At 45.8% G+C, this 19,909-nt stretch overlaps 1 protein-coding gene across 3 annotated transcripts in view; it reads right to left on the reverse strand.

The window, feature by feature from the left end:
- Positions 1-425: 425 nt before the first annotated feature.
- The window catches only part of EFCAB14 (EF-hand calcium binding domain 14), a 43,384-nt gene continuing 23,900 nt past the window's right edge, over positions 426-19,909 (reverse strand). Inside the window, exons 4-11 of one of the 3 annotated variants that reach the window (XM_088458310.1) lie at positions 18,868-18,966; positions 17,788-17,898; positions 16,579-16,644; positions 8,334-8,513; positions 8,137-8,202; positions 6,615-6,726; positions 5,208-5,321; positions 426-3,997 (exon numbers count right to left, since the gene is read on the reverse strand). In XM_088458310.1, coding sequence (XP_088314436.1) covers positions 3,822-3,997; positions 5,208-5,321; positions 6,615-6,726; positions 8,137-8,202; positions 8,334-8,513; positions 16,579-16,644; positions 17,788-17,898; positions 18,868-18,966 — 924 coding nt within the window. In that variant the 3' untranslated portion in view covers positions 426-3,821. Of the gene's footprint in view, positions 3,998-5,207; positions 5,325-6,614; positions 6,727-8,136; positions 8,203-8,333; positions 8,514-16,578; positions 16,645-17,787; positions 17,899-18,867; positions 18,967-19,909 lie in introns of all 3 variants that reach the window. The other 2 variants (XM_088458309.1, XM_088458311.1) reach the window with 2 other exon arrangements.

Consider the following 19,909-nt stretch of genomic DNA (forward strand, 5'->3'; position numbering starts at 1 on the left):
TCTCTTATGCAATAAAGTATCATTTCTTTTGACACCATAGGATGCTACTGCTGATAGTATATTGGACACTTACGTATTTTATACTGAAAATTTTGATAATATAGATATCTAAGGGGATTAAGATCAGCAGCAGAAAAGTCTCATATCTCATTTATTAAGTTCACGATTTTTGAGGGATTTTTTTTTTGGTCACAAAATCTGTCTCACATTTTAACTATTTTGCCTCTCAGGGTTTTCTCACCTCTGCACTGAACCTATTTTGGCACTTTGCGAGCGGATCATATGCCAACATTAATACCAATATTTGTTTTTTTCATGCGGAAACCACACATATTACACCTTGAATTTTGTTTCCCTGTAGAATTTAAATGTGCAAGAAAAAAAAAAAACTCCCCTAATGTGGCAAATAAAGACAGCACAAACCATGGCTAAAAAAATTTACTTTTATTAATTGCAATTTCAAGAATAAACTAAAATCAAACGCGTATATTTCTTTATAAATTACACCAGAAAGTACTTTGTGGTACCCGTTTTGGCATAAACCCACCTCTCCAAAACCGCAAGCAGCTGGATTCTACACACAGGTTTTCCACATGACTGCTGGATCTGAGGTGCGTTAGCTTTCACTGTTCTGAATTAAACACACTTGCGCTGTGTAGGAATAATGTGGTTACCCAGCAAGGCATACTATTTCGAAAACTTACCACAGTAATTGGAAGCACTCTATCGCAGCCGGTTGCTTTGCGTCTTGCATCCTATCCTTTATTGTTCTGGAATATATATTTTATTTGTTCCATGAATTGTGGTGCCTATTAAGGTGACCTGTGTGTGAGGCCTAATCGGAATATTCCGCCTATGCGGTACAGTTAGCTTGGTCATGTGATGCCTGACCTGAATCACTCTGTGATAGTTAAGGGGAATATTTGCTGTTTCTGTCCCACTTATTCTCTGATTTGACACCCGTTTTAACACGACCTAAGTGGTCCAGTGGAATTGCAGCACGTATAATTCTTCACCATAATGGAGATGACTTTAGAATTCATATTAAATATTCTGATTATTCATCTAGTGCTGTTTTAATCATACAACCTGGTTGTTGCTATTGCTCAGTACATTATTATATATTGTTATTACAAATTGTCTATTTTGCTACTCACAGTTTCAGTTCTATTGTTGCAGTTGCTTTTTGATGCATGTTTCACAAGGGTATGTACAAAGCAATATAATTATATTCATCTCCCACTTCTCCTTGTGTACACTGCTTATTAGCTCATCAGATAGCTAGAATAGTTGCAGTTGATGGTTCATGTGTTAGTGAGGACAGGGCTGCAAGTGACAGTAAGTGACGAGGGGAAGGGAGGCAACAGGAAGCCACAAACAGCGTTGTATAGTGGAAGGAGCTGGGTCCTCCAGCAGCACAGAGTATATCAGGAGAAGACTGATGTGTCAGTGAGGACAGGGATACATATGACAGGGGCAGTGGCATGAGATGAGGGAATAAAAGCAGTAGGAAGCCACAGCAGCACAGAGTATATCAGGAGAAGATTGATGGGTCAGTGAGGACAGGGATACATGACAGGGGCAGTGGCATGAGATGAGGGAATAAAAGCAGTAGGAAGCCACAGCAGCACAGAGTATATCAGGAGAAGACTGATGTGTCAGTGAGGACAGGGATACATGACAGGGGCAGTGGCATGAGATCAGGGAATAAAAGCAGTAGGAAGCCACAGCAGCACAGAGTATATCAGGAGAAGATTGATGGGTCAGTGAGGACAGGACTGCATGCGATGGACAGTGCAGGGCCGTAACTAGGGGTGTGCGAGCGGTGCAGCCGCATCCAGCTAGCAGGGCGCCTGTAATGGCACCCTGCTTCCAGAATCTCTGCAGCAGTGCCGCCTGGAGCATCCTGACGATGCTCCAGACTATCACAACGCTGCCCTAACAGCACCCCGGAGAATCATGAGGATGCTCCGGGCATTGCTGTAATCACACTCTCCCAGCACAGGCCACTCCCCCACCATGTGACATCATACAGAGGGGGCGTGGGGGAGATAGGTAATGGAAGGAGCAGGGTAGCACATAGTAGTAACATGAGGCTCCTATCACACTGTTGGAGGAAGATTGTGGTATCAGGCAGACAGACAGTTATTAAACAAAACTCATATACCCAACTTGTTTTTATCAACACCAAGATGTCTCACACGGATTCCATAGCTTACTCACTGACGTATGTACATTTATTCCTTTTTTGGCTACTGATCTGCCAGTCATGCACCTTTTTTTGACCCATAAAGAAGGGACAGTTGGGGAGCGTGTGAATGAGAATAATGTCCAGTAAACAGTTGCCCCAATACTTATTAGCACTTGAGATAGAATACAAACATTAATATTGTTCTACAAAGCCAAAACATTCTTTTGCAGAAGTACCAGGAATCTGTATTTGTCATTTTTGACTTCACTCCCAATAAATAACTGTGAATAATACATAAGGAGGACACTGTAACTTCCAAGTAAGGGCGGTGTCACAAGAGCCTGAGTGCGGACAGGTTGAAGAGAACTCTCAGGCTTACGCTTCACTTACAGCAACCCAGAAAGACACATTTCCAAATATATGTACACAGCGACATGACTGTTGTAGCTGGATATAGGAATAACTTAACCCCCGTTAGTCAGAAATCTAGCAAATTAATACATTTGCTTCTGCAAGCGCTATTTACTGTCCTGGCCTCTCTTGTGGTAAATAGTAAGACAGCCCCAATGAAATCTAAACTCTAATATGCTAAGATGGTGTATTCTCTGCATAAGTGTATGGCTATGTATTACTAGTACATTTGCCGGTCACTAGGTAGCGTGGTCAGTACTCTCCTCCCCTGCCCGTCCATCTATCTGTCACAGCAGTGGGAGCCACTCTGTATATGACAGACCATCCACCATTATTCTATAGATAGTGTCCATAATCGCTCAATCTAAAATCAATTTGTGGTTTAAAAACTTCTTCAGTACCCGTCCTGCACACAGTCATGATAAATGTGCAAATTTGAGGTTATTTTTCCAATTTGAGCCAATTTGTGAGAAATAAAAGCATGTGAAGGCTTAGAACTACTTTAATGACCCCACGTTTTAGCAACACAGGTACTTGTAATGGCCAGTAGTACTTCACTCTAGTAATAGGCAACTATTAAAACACAAAAGGAGGTTAAAAACAATGCAAACAACTCAGTCCGTAGTCAGTGTGACGCTACAGCTGCCAGGTGACCGGCCGGCAGCCATTGTTACAGTGTCCTGAGCTCTCTCATCACAACAGATCCATTCACAGAACAGAAAGTTCCGATGCCTGTATACAGAGCAGGAAGATTGCAGATGGGCAGCTGCGGCTACTGGGCTCATCCTACAGCTGGACCAGACATGGGATAAGATGAGGATCCTCCTGTCATTATTGATCTAAAGATCTGTGAGAAGAGTCTGCTTCTTTATCTACAGGGTTATTGTGCTGGAAAGGATCGTCCAACATGCTGGATAAAGTGCAATACACTAGTTTAAGGCAAGTTTATGTAAACTATAAAACAAGCAGAATTAGTCTTTAAATATGTTCCACGCTATGGATAAAAGAAGAAAAAAAAAGTTATTGTCTTGTTTCTCTTTCAGTCAAACATTTGGCTCCAGAACGCCATGAATCCACTGTAGCTGGTGTAAATAGCAAGTGTTCCCTGTAGTCAGACAATCACTGTAGCTGATAAATTATTGGAGTTTTCAATGTGTGGAAGAATGCAGCAAGTTTACCAAGGACTAATTACCGTCACAGTAAACGTACAATGTGCTCACTATGCACCTATGGCAGCCTTCAGTTCTGTAAGGGAGAAGAGATTATCTCCATCTACATCATATTCCCCAAGATGCTGCGGCACTTGCAGACGAGAACCAAGCAGCTTTTCCAGTTCTTGAAGGGACAGCTTTCCATTAACTCCTTGTGCAGACTGCCTGAAAACGGCCTCAACATCTAAAAAGCAAAGAAATAATAATTATAAAAAAAAACGGCAACTACATAGAAGATCAGAACAATTTGACTAATAGTCGTAAAATGTTTATTTTTGTAAACATATTAAAACAGGTTTCATATTGTTTTCTAATGTCAGAGGATTTGACCCGCGCTATCCCGTGGAGCAAATACCACCATGTAATCCCCGAACATGATGACAGTTACTACATCACAGAAGGGGGAGGGCTCTTCCCTCCCGCATCGATCACAGAAGGGGGAGGCTCTTCCCTCCCGCATAAATCACAGAAGGGGGAGGCTCTTCCCTCCCGCATAGATCACAGAAGGGGGAGGCTCTTCCCTCCCGCATAGATCACAGAAGGGGGAGGCTCTTCCCTCCCGCATAAATCACAGAAGGGGGGGAGGCTCTTCCTTCCCGCATAGCTCACAGAAGGGGGGAGGCTCTTCCCTCCCGCATAGATCACAGAAGGGGGGAGGCTCTTCCCTCCCGCATAGATCACAGAAGGGGGAGGGCTCTTCCCTCCCGCATAGATCACAGAAGGGGGAGGGCTCTTCCCTCCCGCATAGATCACAGAAGGGGGAGGGCTCTTCCCTCCCGCATCGATCACAGAAGGGGGAGGGCTCTTCCCTCCCGCATCGATCACAGAAGGGGGAGGGCTCTTCCCTCCCGCATCGATCACAGAAGGGGGAGGGCTCTTCCCTCCCGCATCGATCACAGAAGGGGGAGGCTCTTCCCTCCCGCATCGATCACAGAAGGGGGAGGCTCTTCCCTCCCGCATAGATCACAGAAGGGGGAGGCTCTTCCCTCCCGCATAGATCACAGAAGGGGGAGGCTCTTCCCTCCCGCATAGATCACAGAAGGGGGAGGCTCTTCCCTCCTGCATAGATCACAGAAGGGGGAGGCTCTTCCCTCCCGCATAGATCACAGAAGGGGGAGGCTCTTCCCTCCTGCATAGATCACAGAAGGGGGGAGGCTCTTCCCTCCCGCATAGCTCACAGAAGGGGGAGGCTCTTCCCTCCCGCATAGATCACAGAAGGGGGAGGCTCTTCCCTCCCACATAGCTCACAGAAGGGGGGAGGCTCTTCCCTCCCGCATAGCTCACAGAAGGGGGAGGCTCTTCCCTCCCAAATAGATTACAGGAGGAGGAGGCTCTTCCCTCCCGCATAGATCACAGAAGGGGGAGGAGATTCCCTCCAGCATAGCTGTACTTGCCTTTCTCTGTAATGATGCTTGGTGAAGATAGGGACTGCTTTGATCTCTTCCTTTTAAGAGACCTTGGATGTATTTTTGCAAGAAAAGGCTGCGATGTTACTGTCTCACCGCTGTCTGCTGTACATGAAGAAAAGAATAAGAAAACAAGTCAAACTGCTTAAAAAAAAAAGTCAGAAAAAGACAAAATAGAGTATAAATCCCAGAACATTCACCTATTCCAGCTTTGGCCTGAAGGTCTAGAATCCAGCCAGTCCGCGAATTTTATTTATGACCAGCTATTTGTATAGCGCACACATATACCATAGCACTTTACTTAGAATATTTGGTCTTTCACATCAGTCCCAGCCACAGTGGTGCTTACAATCTATATCCTCGGGACCCCAAACAGTGCATGTTTTCCAGGTCTCCTCACAGAATCACAAGTGAGATCATTATCTCCACCTGTGGATCTTTTAAAGTGTGTCAGTGAGCAATGAATACACCTGTGCACCTGCTGGGTGACCTGGAAAACGTGAGCTGTTTGGGTCCTGAGGACAGAGTTTGAGAACCACTGCTCTACCACATGTACACACATACACACACTAGGGTTAATTTGTTTTGTTGGAAGCCAAGTAACCTAACAGCATATTTTTTTTATTGTATATTGGGAGAATACCCACGGAAACACGGGGAGAATATACAAACTCCACAGTTAGGGCCCGAGGTGGGAATCAAACAAACTACCTCATTGCTGTGAAGCAGTAATGCTGACCATTACACCATCCGTGCTGCCCATTTGTATAATTACATACATTATTTGCTCCAGAACAGTTCAGGTTTTATGGATATCCAGAGTTCCCGCTAGGCTGTTTTAGCAGTGTGCGGCACCCTGTCAGATTTCAAAAAGGCAGAGCAATATGCTCCCTGCCCTTATGGTGGCACCCTGTCAAAGTCCAGCTAAAACAACCTGCCAGGTGCCATCCCCACCATTGGCCGCATTGTCGGGGGGAGGGGTATTACGGTGTAGCACTCACCGCCGGCATCTATTTACAGTGAGGGGAGAACTTGGGGGCAGCCCAGCATGTCCGTAAGTGCTGGGCACGCCCCCAACAGTGATGAAAAGGGGGCGCCTCTTAATGACACGTCCCCTTTTCAGATGCGCTAGAGTGCCCTATATCCGTGTTGAGGTGCTAATTAAATCACCTGTGCCTAAGCATGGCTATCGTTAAACATGGACTGTTATGGCTCCTTATCACTGAATTAATAATAATAATAATAATAATAATAATAATAATATCATTATGCTTATACAGAGGCAACGTGAAGCCTATGCTAGGTTTAATGTAGGGATGGCGTATCCACTATAATGTAAATGTACAATGCTATGTACGATTGCTGTCCCTCTTATTATGGATTACTCCTTCTTACCAGTTCTCCCAATCTCAGCCACTTTATCGCTGTCTGGATTACTGGTCAGTGCGTGAATGAGCTGGAGCTGCTCTTGAATGTCTGAAGCTGGAGTTTTCTCCCTCTTGGAGCTCTTAATAAAGAAATGGAAAAGATCAGAAACAACAACACAAAGCATAACATGATGCTACTAATGCAGCTTGCATAAAGCCACGTCCCCTCTTCCCATAGCCCTGTATCCCTTCCCATAACATGGTGCAAGCCTTACTAACCTCTATTCATGTGTATACAAGAGAGAGCATGTTTTGGTATGTTAGCTGGCTACCACCTTACCTAATGCTGCCCATATGCACCAAAATCCAGCTGGACAATAAAGGAGATTTAACTGAACTGTTCATACACTGTAGGGGGTCCCAATAAACAGGATGTCCATCCTCATCAGCCCCTGAAGCAAAACCATTCAGGCATCAGCCGTGCTAGCTGGTAAAACTGCCGGGTAACTGCGTGCGGCCATCGTATGACCACACTGACTGACTGTGCTCCCTCTATTCCGTCCGCTAGGATCAGTCATATGACTGCTGCATGGTGGACATGGGCAACTACAGGACAAAATGAGGCCTTCTGAACCACACCCGTAACTGTGGCGATTACGGCAGCTTTTATTTTTTTTAAACAGATCTTATAAATGAAGTCTCTATCTTTTACAATGGTTAGTCTCATCCTATTATAGGTATGCTAGTGCTTTTTTAATACTTCAATATGTGAGACAATGACTTTCTTTACACCCTAAAGTAGGGGAGATGTACTAAGCTCTAGAAAATGATAAACTAGAGAGTATTAAACTACCAGCTACTCAACTCCTAACTGTCATGTTACAGGCTGTGGGGTCTATGTACTAAGCCTTGAATGGAGATTAAGTTCAGCCAATCAGTTCCTAACTGCTAACTAATGGCACCGTCAACCTTTTTACTGTGGACATTCAGAACCAGTCGACTCTCTAAGGTCAACCTTCACATTGTCGACCAATCAACTGCATACCACAGTTACAACGGTCACAGATGAGAATGAAGGTCATTAGCGGATATAAAACTTCATTGGTAAAAGTGAGGAAAGGAGGAACCTTCCTGGCTATTAATGTGCCACAGCCTCATCAGCTCAGAGCAGTTTGGCCTAAGCTCGAAAATGACCTTCAGCCAAGGTTGCAGGGGCTAATAGCCTAACAGGTGGCGCTAGGTAGAAGAGGATCGGGTCTAAGCTGGAAGACAGCCATGAAAAAGAAACCATTATCCACCTTGGACACAAAGCGAAGACTCATTTGCTCTATGCCAAGTCTGGGGGTATCTCCTGTGGATCAATAACATAACTCCTCTTTTTCCTCCTGACCTATACGTGTGTATCAGGGCAATGACAACACACAGCTATAAGCAAAATATAAGCAATATATCTGGTAAAAGATGTAAGAGCCTGTACAAGCTAACAGTCTAAAGCCATCTGAAGATGGAAAACCCCTTGAATGACAATTAGGAAGACGCTGTGCACTAACCTCGGGAGCAGCGGTTCTGTTTGTACTGTCTGGAGAACTAACACTCGAATCTGTAGAACTTTCCACCTGTGAAACAAACCATTTCCGTGTCCTCAGTATGTCCTATTCAGCTCATACACATACAGCGTCACAGCGTCCAGTGGTAGAAAGTGCCCAGAACACCAGAGACATAATAGAAATACAGAAGAGACACTTACTGCAGTCAAGGAGTCATTTTCCTTGTTTTCAGTCTTGTTAACAATTAGCGGGTTACTCTCTAATACTGCGACTCTTTGGCTTATGTTAGAGATGGTGGAGTCCATGGTGTGAAGCCTCAGGTCATTCTGTCTCAGATAATACAGCATGGTGGCATTCAGTCCCTCCACAGTGTTTTCTACCTGCAGGACAGACAGACAGAGCCAGCCATCATAATGAAAGCAAAGATCCCCAGGCTCTCGGACCATGGCCAGATAACCGTGCCTGATAATGCACAGGTTCTTGGTTAGAAAGTCATCATTAAATGAGATTTGATCATATATTCCTTCCCAGGAGTAGTGGTGTTTCGACATCTCCCAACAGTGGTGGTAAAGGCTACGGTGTATATTTACTAAAGTGCCAGTTTTTAGAAGTGAAGTTGTTGCCCATAGCAACCAATCAAATTCTAGCTATTCTGGTCTAGAACAGTGGTTCTCAAACCGTGCACCGTGGCACCACGGGGTGTATTGGGACACTTGCAGGGGTGCCTCGGGTTGGTGGTTCAGCACAAAATCAAATTATTTATGGTCAATGTAATGTAAATGTGTGGGCAAACAGAAGTGTAAACCTTTTTATTTTTCTATTCTTGCCAGAAAGTAAGGAGAAGACAAAAAATGGCTTTTGGCTTTCTGGCAAGAATAGAAAAATAAAAAGTTTAGATACTTAAAATTTGGGAGCACCACCAACCAGGAGCTGTACAATATGTATTGTGTTAAAACAGCTAATATGTTGGGATCTATTGTATAAATTATGTCCTATTTGATCTTGTGCGAAGTCAAGCTGTATTTAGAAGTGTCAACTTGTCCACCACCACATTACTGAGCCCAAGGATGACCGTTGAGCACAATTTACTTCATTTTTTTTCTGAATTTCTCAATAACAAACTTTTGAGTTAGGGGTGCCGTGAAAACAACGCTGATACTCTAGTGCGCCGTGATTCAAATAAGTTTGGGAGACACTGGTCTAGAAGGTGTTACATAAATAATAAGTAAAATCTGACTGGTTGCTGGGCAACAACTCCACTTCTCTACACCCACACTTTAGTAAATATACCCCTAAGAGAGTAGAGCAACATGCTTGGGATACACATAAGAATATCCTTACAAAGAACTAAGGATCACATAGGGTTGAGGTTACGAAAAAAAAAAATAAAAAATAAAAAAGGGTGCACAATAGATGGGCTAAAAGGTTCTTTACTGCCGTCAAATTCTCTGTTTCTATGTGGACCGTAAATTGCTCTCCTCAGTTAATAGTCCGGTACGGTATGAGCACAACCTAATATCCAATGTGAGATTTAATATAAGAAGCTATTTTAAATAGATTTCTGCAATGCAAAATGTACAATAATTCCACAGACAGGGACTACGACCTCATGACCATGTACTGTCTGTCTATCTACCATCCACATACCCATAATCTATATAATAAGTGAGAAAGCATGTCTGTCTGTTTATCCTTTATGCATGGCCAGAGTTTTGCACCTAGCATCATCAAATTTGGCATGGTGGTGTTTGACAAGTATTAGGTTTTTGCTAAGGTTTGAATTTTGTCAGAGCCATACATTGTCACACAATCCTAAAAAATAGGGGACACTCAAATTACACAGGTTCCAGGGTTGGCTCAAGTGGAAATGGGCAGTGTACAAAAAAGAGATTTATGTCTTACTTTAAATCATTTTCTTCAAAAGGGGACACAAGGACAATGCTGGGGTATAGGCTGGCAGTAGAGTCTGAGCACCAAACAGTTAAATGTTTTCTCACTATGGTAGCCCAGGTTCTTCCTCCCCTATACCCTGCCCCCAGCAAGGCCAGTCAAGTTAGCAAGCCCAAAGCAGGAGCGAGAAGGAGAAGAAACAAGACATGCATACTCACAGAAACAAACACACTTAAAGAGATGGACAGGGGAACCAGAAACAGGAAAACCTCGCAAGCCAGGCGTGTCAGAGTGGGCACCCTGTGTCCCCTATGGAATTCAAAGAAAAGAATTTAACCAGGTAAGACATAAATTGCCTTCTCTTCATCATTGCTATAGGGGACACAGGAGCAATTCTGGGACATCCCAAAGCATTTCCCCTAAGGGATGGGTGACTCCTGAGCTGCACTGAGAATTCTCCACCCAAATACAGCATTACCAGAGGTAAAGGTGTCGAGAATAGAAACAGAGAAATGAGTGAGCAGTCTACTACGTAGCTGCTCTGCAAAGTTGCTCAGCAGAGGCGACACGACGAGCTGCCAAAGAGGTATCAACAGACCTGGTGGAATGAGCCACAACCACGGCCGGAAGGTCCGCCACCAGATGGTTAAACCGAGCCATCTGTCCGAGGTCTGCTTTGTAACCGACCAGCCCCACTTATGAAAGCCATAGAGTACGAAAAGGGAAATAAGACTTAAGGCTATCCCTAGTATGCTCTACATAGATCCGGAGGGCCCTCATAATATCTAAAGAAGCTTCCTCCGCAGAAACATCTAGTTGCTGAAAAGCAGGGACCACAATCTCCTGATTGAGTTGAAATCTTCGGAAGGTAGTTTAGACGAGTCAGAAGAACGCCCCAGTTAATGAAAGACCAGAAACTGACAGCGACACGACAGCGAACTCAAGTCTGACACTCTCCGGGGCGAAGCAATAGCCACAAGAAAGATAGTCTTCCATGTGAGCCAAAGAATGTACACTGAGCCCTAGGGCTCAAAAGGAGAAGACTGAAGAGTCTGAAGAACCAAATACAAGTCCCATGGAGTCACCGAAGGAACAAACATACTCCACCGTGTCGAAGGTGGAGACAAGTAAACCCAAGGTCCGCATGCAAGCGTGTATTGACACACAGCAGTGATGTAAGAACCTGCGAATCCTTCCCTGCAGTACCCTCTGAACCCTGGAGACACTCAGATGGAACATCTCCTGATGCAGAGTCAAGGAGGAATATTTCCAATTGATGATCCATCCATGAGATTGGAGAAGATCTATTGTGAGACAGAGGTGTTCCCAGAGTACATATGGAGTATCAGGTAAGGGAGAATCCTGGAACCTCTGTGCCGCAAGTGAGCTGCCATGACTTACGTGAAAACATGAGGAGCCATCAAAAGACCAAATGGCAAACAAAATTTGTAGTGTTCCTCCGGGAACAGGAGGTAGCTCTGGTGATTGAGCCGGATAGGGACATGTAATTAAAAATCCTGGATGACCAAGGAGGCCATTAAATCCCCAGGTTCTAGCGCCAGAATGATGGAACGCAGAGACACCATGCGGAACCTGGGACCCATAAATACCTGTTGAGGGATTTTAGTCTGAGGATGGGTTGGAAGGAACCATTCGGCATCTGAACAAAGAAGAGGTTGGTGTACGAGCCTGAGCCCCTCTGAGTCAGGGGGACTGGGACTGGAACATTTACCTTGGAGGCCAGCAGAGAGTGAACGGACACCCGCAGTGCATTTGCTTTACCTGGATTCCCTTGAAGACTTGTGGAAAAAAACCTTGCCAGGGACGCTGCCGGAAGGTCAGTGCGTAGTCTTGTAAGACTACACCGCATACCCAAGCGTCCATCGTGGTCGCCATCCAGGCCGCGGAGAAAAGCAGAATCCGGCTCCCACACTGAGGACCCCCAGTGAGAGGACTGCACCATCAAGCAGCAGGCTTATTTGTAGCCTAGTGGCTGGGCGCCTGGTAGGCCAGGGCTGCTTGCTTCTGGGCTTGGAGAAAGAAATCTGGAACCTACAAAAAGATTGTCCCTTGGTGAAAAGTATACACTCATGCCCTAGGGGCTGTTGCAGAGGGAAGAAACGCTGTTTTGGAAGCAGTCACCGTGGATAAAATTTTGTCTAATTCTGGACCAAAGAGATCACCAGAGTAAGGAGGAGCCTCAAGGGATTTCTTAGAGTCTGTGCCAGTGCGCCAAAACAAAGCCAGAGGGCTTTCTTGGCCGAAACAGAGGATGCTGACACCTTGGAGGTTACGATACCAGCCTCAAGGGCTACTTCTTCAAGATAGGAAGCTTTATATGCGACACAAGAGATAACAACTGGTGCCTTTGGGTACCAGAAGAATGGCCCTCTTCTAGGGCATCAGCCAGAGAGCCAATTGTCTTGGGCACCCAAGCAGATGCAAAGGCTCAGTTAGCATTTTTTTTGCAAGCTGTTCAGCTTTAGGGAATCCCACAAACCTGTTTCTGACGCTTAAAAAACGGATCTAGGGGCCGGCTCCTTATCCTCAATCGAAAGGACTGATCTAACTGCCCTAACTAGGCTACAACATCCGCCTGAGACAGGGATTCTTCCTGGACAGAAAAGGTCTCCTCCCATCTGAAGCACCGGACAAATCCTCCTCCTGGTCTGAGGAGACTTCCCAGCCTGAAGCATAACCCGTCTGGGGGGGACAGAGCTTTCGCGCCTGGTCTTGCCCCGGAAGTACGGTCCTTATCCAGCATCTGCTGAAATGAGGACGACACCTGTGCTAAACCCTGCAATTACTGGGAGAATTGCAACATTACCTGCGACGGGGAGGCCGTCCACGCCGGCTCCTGGTTGGAAGCTGTAGATGGAACCTCACGCTGAGTGCCTGTGCAGCACCAGATACAGAGACCATCCTGGACCACATCCTGTGGTGAAAGACCAGAAGAACAAGTTCTACACGTACACAGTAAAGGAGTCTCCTCCTCCTTGGAAACTTTATTCTTTATATACCAAGGCAATTCCCACACACCAAGTTATATAAACAGAGGTGTGCAATAAGGAACAGTGCAAAGAATGTAGGGGCCGCACAAATTGAACAATGAGTGGGGATTCGCAGAGGGGAACTTGAATGAACCCCTCACACAGTATACACGAAGATATCAGATAGAAAAACAGAACAAGAATAGACATGTTGGGGCACATTCAATTGGGCGTGAAGTTTAGTGAGGTAAAAAAAACCTGGACCTCTTGCGCCCAATTTTGGATAATCGCAGGTATGCTCTCCCGACACCCATGGTATCCAATAAAAAAGTGGTCAATGGGTTTTCAGCTCGAAAAACCAGACACCGCGTAAAAAAGAATAAATTAGAAAAAAACAACACTTACCTGCCCGGGGGTCTCCGGTGATCTCTCCTCCATTTTCTCACAGGGGAAGGGGGTGCTGGGTGTCCCAGAGGCTGCTGGGAGTTCTAGTTCTCCCAGCGCCCGTTACAGGGGGCAAACTAACACTTGGGACACACACCCTCACTCAGACACACTCACACTTGACATACTCACCGCTGCTGCAGGAGACCGGGTCCAGACGCTGGATGCTGAAGACAGCACTTCGGAAGGTGAATGTTACTGACTAATTAAGCTAATTGGAAACTTTCAATTGCTTAATTAGTAATCTAGAGCATTCCCGACCATTTTTCCTAAAATTATGGATTTTAGGAATAATTGGTTGTGCTCTGAAGGTGACCGAAAAATCTAAATCCCTGCACCTAATTGAAGAGCAAAAATTCTGCACCTGCAGGCAAAACCCCTAAGTGCGGGATTTTTGCTTTTCTTGCGCTCAATTGAATATGCCCCATAGATTAAGTAAGGAGCTTAGAAAACGAGAACAAGTACACAGTCACATTTAATGCAAATTTAGGCAGATAGTGCTCAGTTGGCTCAGATGGAGTTAAACTGTATAACCTGACCTGGGAGGAAGGTATACAGGGAGACAGGAGCCAAATTCTCCGGAGACTAACTGTAGGCAGCAATGCTCAGCTATGGCCGCTCAACGTCTGACAGGGTGGAGAGATGACTAACCCAATGGCGGGAAGCCTCAGTGAGGGATCACACCATGGGCCGGGGAGAGCCTACCTCCCCATACTGACACACAGCCCCAGGGCAGTGGCCACCAACTATGCACTGCCCGAGTGCCCTTGTAGACTAGGGATATGCGGGCGAAATGGCCACCCGCTATCAGCAGCGCCAGTAGTCTCCACCATTGGCAGTGAGCTGCGCCAGAGAGCCGCCTTATCTTTTCCCCCTGCGTCCAGCAGCGACTGGGGACCTGTGTGTGCTGTGAGGAGAAGCCGGCCGACCGCACGGCCATCAGCGCCTGGAGTTGGTGAAGCAGCAGTGCAGGCGTCCTGTAGGACGCCCGCTGCTGCCTACTCATAAAACAAAAAAAAATTAAAAATTAAAAAAAGTATGAGGCTGCTTTAGCAGCCCCTAGTAAACGGTGCCCAATCCTGCAGCACCAAACTAATGTTGGGTACACACCTAACAGATCTATCTGCAGATCGAGTGATCTGCAGACGATGATCGTTCACACACTCTGAACCACCACAATCTGTCATCTGGCCGCAGGTCCCGCTGGCCGGGGGACATGTCACGGCCTCTGCTGCAAGTGTACAGGCAGCCGGCAGATATATTGGGCATTGGCTGTGTCGATCAGCCGACGGGATGTTTCTGAACGACGTCGTTCACAGACATATCACTGTTACAACCTGCCGACGCACACAAAATAGATTGGCTGATCAATTGATCCCCCAATATATCTACCAGTGCTTAGCTGGCATAAGACTTGCCTGCCTGGGGCTGAGGACGAGGTATATGGGAGGAGGAACCTGGGCTCCAGGAGTGTCAAAACATTAACTGTTTGGTGCCCAGACTCTACCAGCCTATACCCAGCGTTGTCCATATGTCCCCTAAATGAATAAAGTATCCTTTTAACATTACAGTCTGAGCACGTGCCAAACTTTGTGACTCATACAAGTTCATATTAAATCCAGAGTTAGTCCAAGGACGTAACTAGCACTTTAGGAGCCACATAGCAAAATCTTAAAAGGGCCCCCAGAGGTTAAAAAAACAACAACACATATTTGCCCCCACACAGAGCCCATTCACATTATGCCACACACACAGCCCATTCAGGTTATGCCACACAGTAGTACCCCTTACACACATTATGCCATGCAGTAGTAGTGCCCCTTATACATTATGCCACACAGTAATGCCCCTTGCACATTATACCAAACTGTAAAGCAGTTTACAGATTATGCCACAGTAGTGCCGCATATAACACATTATTCCACATAAAAGTAGTGCCCCTTATAACATTATGCCACACAGTAATGCCCCTTACACATTATGACCCCCACCCAGCAAATCAAGTCCCCGTGTCCTTCCAGCAGCCTCTCACCTCCCCGTGTGCCATCAGCAGCCGGCAGCTGTGGATCTGATGCCGGGCCGCCAGCTAAATATAGCTGGTGCACCGGCGGGCAGCAGTAGACATGGACAAACAGCGCCGGCACAATTTGACTCTAGCGTCGGTCGCGAGGCAATTGGAGCTTGGGGACCGGCAGCCGATCATGAGCTGCCACTGCTGATTGGTTGCTGGTCAGCTAGGTCAGATTTCCTCGCGACCGACGACGCTGTCTCTCCATGTCTGCCTGCCAGTATTCAGTTGGTGGGCCAGCACCAAATCAACAGCCCCCTCAGCAGCCCTGACTGGACCGGCCCATCTTGTGTGTGCGACTAGGTGCAGGGGAAGCTGCGAGCCACAGAGGCAGCTCGGGCACCATTGCAGCTGCACCCCTTGCACCCACGGTAGTTACGCCACTGTTTGCATGCATGTTAATAATCAGTACTATCCATTTCAGGATCAATAGAATCAGATTATAGGCCAGGACAATGCAAACAAATAAAGGCTGCAGGTGTACTTCAGGGTCCAGTCTTCAACCCAGGCAGTGCCGGGTATCCCAGCTAGTGTATTATAATAAGCAGAAAGAAGTTTAATCAGAGCAGAAATATTCTCTGCACGCATTCTGCTCTTCCTACAAAGGTTTATGATTTAGTTTATAACTATCTTGTGATATGGGGCCAGGGCTCATCTATTTGGATGCGGAAATGGGAGTGATACAAAGGGGGTTGCTATACTGAGCTGGGCCACAATGTACTAGTATAGAAGGGTTTATTTAACTATATATTTTACAATGTTATATTTCTTTACATATACATTAGATACCTTTAAAATTAACAAAATGTATTTTTTTTTTATGACTGGAGATTCAGCCACCAGATTGTAAGTGTATATTTTTGCAGAAATTGTTCTACCTGCTGTGGTTATTGGAACCCTAAAAGAAGTCTTCTAGTGGCTCCAGCTCCAAGCATAAAATGTCAGCCAGGAAACAATATATATTTGTTGGTAATAAGTCAGAAAAAAAATTGATAAAATCCATGATATATTTCAGTAGAACTGTGGGCGTAGGTTGCAATGACAGAGACATACCTGCGTTAGGCTGTGCGTTCCAAAACCTGGAGCAGTCGTCGGAGAGGGTTTCATAGAAACACTAGCCTGGTAAGACATGAACAGTCTAATTATATAGGTTTCACTATATTACAGGTAACTGGCACAGTCTGTATTGTGTTAGCGCCTACATATTACACAGCACTGTACAATGCTCCCAATATCCTTGGGATATGGGATCAGCCAGAAGAAAGCCATGCAAACACAGGGGGTACATACAAACTCCACACACTCATACGTCCCAAGCAAGTATCAAACCCATGGCCCCAGCACTGTGAGGTAGCAATGCTGACTGCAGTGTTCCATGCTGATCATGGTGGATATTAACAGATGTAAAATGTATTAAGACTGGTCATAAGATCTGCACAAGTTCTATGTCCTATAGGCAAAGCTCTGCAATGCCATTGGCAACATCCATAGTAACATCTTCGTCTAGAGATCCATCCGGGCCCCAAAATCACAATGTCCTGATTCAAATGGAACACAGAGACCACTTTCAGCTGAAAGGAAGGTTTGATCCTAAGCATAGCCCCCTGTCAGTATGAAAGATGAGGAAAGGAAACTGGAAAGAACCTGTCCTAGCTGAGGAGCTAGCCAACAGGAATGTAACCTTCTGGAACTGCAACTACACCAAACCCAACGGAGGAGGGGCAAAATGGTCAGTACCAGGGTGAGGTTCCAAGGAGCGACTGTTGGGTGTTGTGGGGGGTATAGGATGATGTTTGAGGCGGCACATGCATCACCCTCTGTTCGTACTTCATGTAGGAGAGAGAGTTTTTGATGAAAGAGTAGTTTTACACCCAATATCAGGGGAGGTGGGAAACCCTTTACTTCACACCGGGCAATGGAAAGCTTCCAAAATTTAAAGTGCCCACATTCCCTGTTCCCACACTCTATACCCCATGGTAATGCAGTGTCTTCCAGCAGATAAGAGTATGTTGGGATTCTCACTATGGGACCCAGGTGCCAGAAAACGGTGCTTGAACCAGCCGGGCAGCAGTTGGAGAAACTTGCTGGTCTGCTGGCGCCTCTACCAAAGGTTATTTTATTTTACGTTTCTGTTACAGATATTATGGCCCAAAGGCAAAACAGTTTCACCCTACACTGCCTTACACAGTTCACGGAACAAGTCACTAGTGCAGCACAGGAAAATTCAGTCTCTGTGATCAAAGTACACTACATACAACTTACCACTTCCTTCTGAAGGGTTTCCACTTTTTTTTTCTGCTCCTCAGCTGAAGTCTGCATGGTCTCCACGTCATGATGGACACTGGTTAACGTGCTGCCCAAACTGGCTACACTCTGAAATGTAAGCAACGTAGGTAACATCTGTTAGAGGATTTAGTGAGTGAGAAGGAAGATAACAGACAGAGACAGAGGTCTAATTGAAAGTTGTACTTAAGTCATCCGTAATCAGACCTGCACGGCACACACAGAACTAATGGCCTATATTGATCTGTAGGCTTAGTTGTACGGATCTATCCAGCCGCACACTCCTAACCACATGATTTGTTTTATAGCAGTCATTGTCAGTGCAGTGATGCAAGTGATTAGGTGAATCTTCATTCTACCTGACCTTGTCACGCTGGGGGAAATGTATTATTGCCTGCGACGTACAGGCATCAGCAAGCTATTACATTTCCCCTGTGGTCTGTTAGCCTACATGCGAACATCCCGTTGCCAACCAGTTATGCTTTCAGCCACAATTGGCTATGCAAGCAACTTGCGTATGGAATGGTATATTTCCCCTTCAGATTTTTTACCTGAAAGGGACTTGGACTGAGGGCGGAAGTGCAGTTTGCTGCCCACACAAAAAAAAAAAAAAAAAAAAGAAGAATTGGCACTTTGCGGGCTCGCTTCGCTCGCCACACTTCTGGCTCAGTGGCTCGCCACGCTTCAGGCTCAGTGGCTCGCTACAAGATTATATTCCCCCATCTATGCCCACTTGGATGGTAGGGAATGACGTTGGACACTGGCTGATGACGTCAGGGTACAAAATCTGAAGGGGATCTATCCAATTCCACTTGCGTATGGCTCGGTGTTCAACTACAAAGCATGCGCAATGCGAAAACATGCCAAATTCCACCAAAAAACAGGCTTCTGTGCAACTCCACAACAGCCCCAGGGGTGGTAATAGACAGAAGTTAGATTGGGGGCAGGGAAGGAGTTAACAGAGAAATTAAAATTGGGGAGGGAATTCTGGTGTTGGGTGGGAGGGGGCAGAAAACAGATATATTTAACCTAATTGTAGACAGAGGGGAAATAACGTACCTTCTGAAGCTCCTCCATCGTCTTAGGGAGGTTAATCAAATCCGATGCAGATTTTAGGTTGGCCTTTAGCTGATTCACCGCACTGGTCAGAAGAGCAATCTAAAAAAATACATAAAATTACTAATTCATAGGAAGTTTACGTTTAAAAAAAAAAAAGCCCCAGTCAGTAAGAAAAAAAATAAAATCGGATTCAGGAAGGAGCGTTATTGAGGATAAGTTACATTCCAGAACAATAGGGCCGGATGTCAGAGAGAAAAGTTCAACAGTAATGGAGTTTAAACATGAGAGGGAAAATCACAGGTCTGCCCCGAAATAAGCAGCCTAGATAAACCAGTTGGTTAGGTTGTGTTCCACTTCTTGTGTTATACTTCTAGGTTGTGCTGAAATCTAAGTTCCAGCCACTTGCAGATATACAGATCTGCCCAGCTACATCCTTGCCGTTAGTGCGGCTAATCGCAGCATGCATAGTGCGAGACGCGCGCCATAGCGTACCATAGAATATGCAGGCGCGGGGAATCACATGGCATGATGCGTGCACACGTTTGTGGCGTGGTCAGCCACAATGTAACTGGGCGCATCTGTATAAAATTACAGTAAGTGACTGATGGTATGAGTCTCACTGTAAACTCGTAGTGCTGTACAAACAGCTATGTGTCTTAGGATGTACACAGCAACACTTCGTGACTAACTGTGCAGCATTAACTGTGGGCTGGATTCAGAGGTGTACACTAATCTAACCACGCAGCTGCGAAAATATGCTAATGCTTTCCAAAGCTTACCCGAGTATAGGGACTCCCACTGCTGCCCTCTCATATCCATCCGACGACGTGCAACAGCATAAACATCGGTACCATCGGCTTGTCCCGCAGCATGCAAGTCAAGTCTGACATGTCTCAAACACTGCGGCTCTCCTGACACGCAGAGAGCGCTCCCGCTGCAAAGGAGATCGCAATGGCTAACCCAGTTCCCTCCCCCAAACGCTGACTACCTGTCACTCACTTTGTAAATGAATCTTCTGTGCGAGCGAAATCACAAAACAATC

This window comes from Taudactylus pleione, unplaced genomic scaffold, assembly GCF_031769625.1.
Source record: "Taudactylus pleione unplaced genomic scaffold, aTauple2 ptg000824l, whole genome shotgun sequence".
NCBI classification, from domain to species: Eukaryota; Metazoa; Chordata; class Amphibia; order Anura; family Myobatrachidae; genus Taudactylus; species Taudactylus pleione.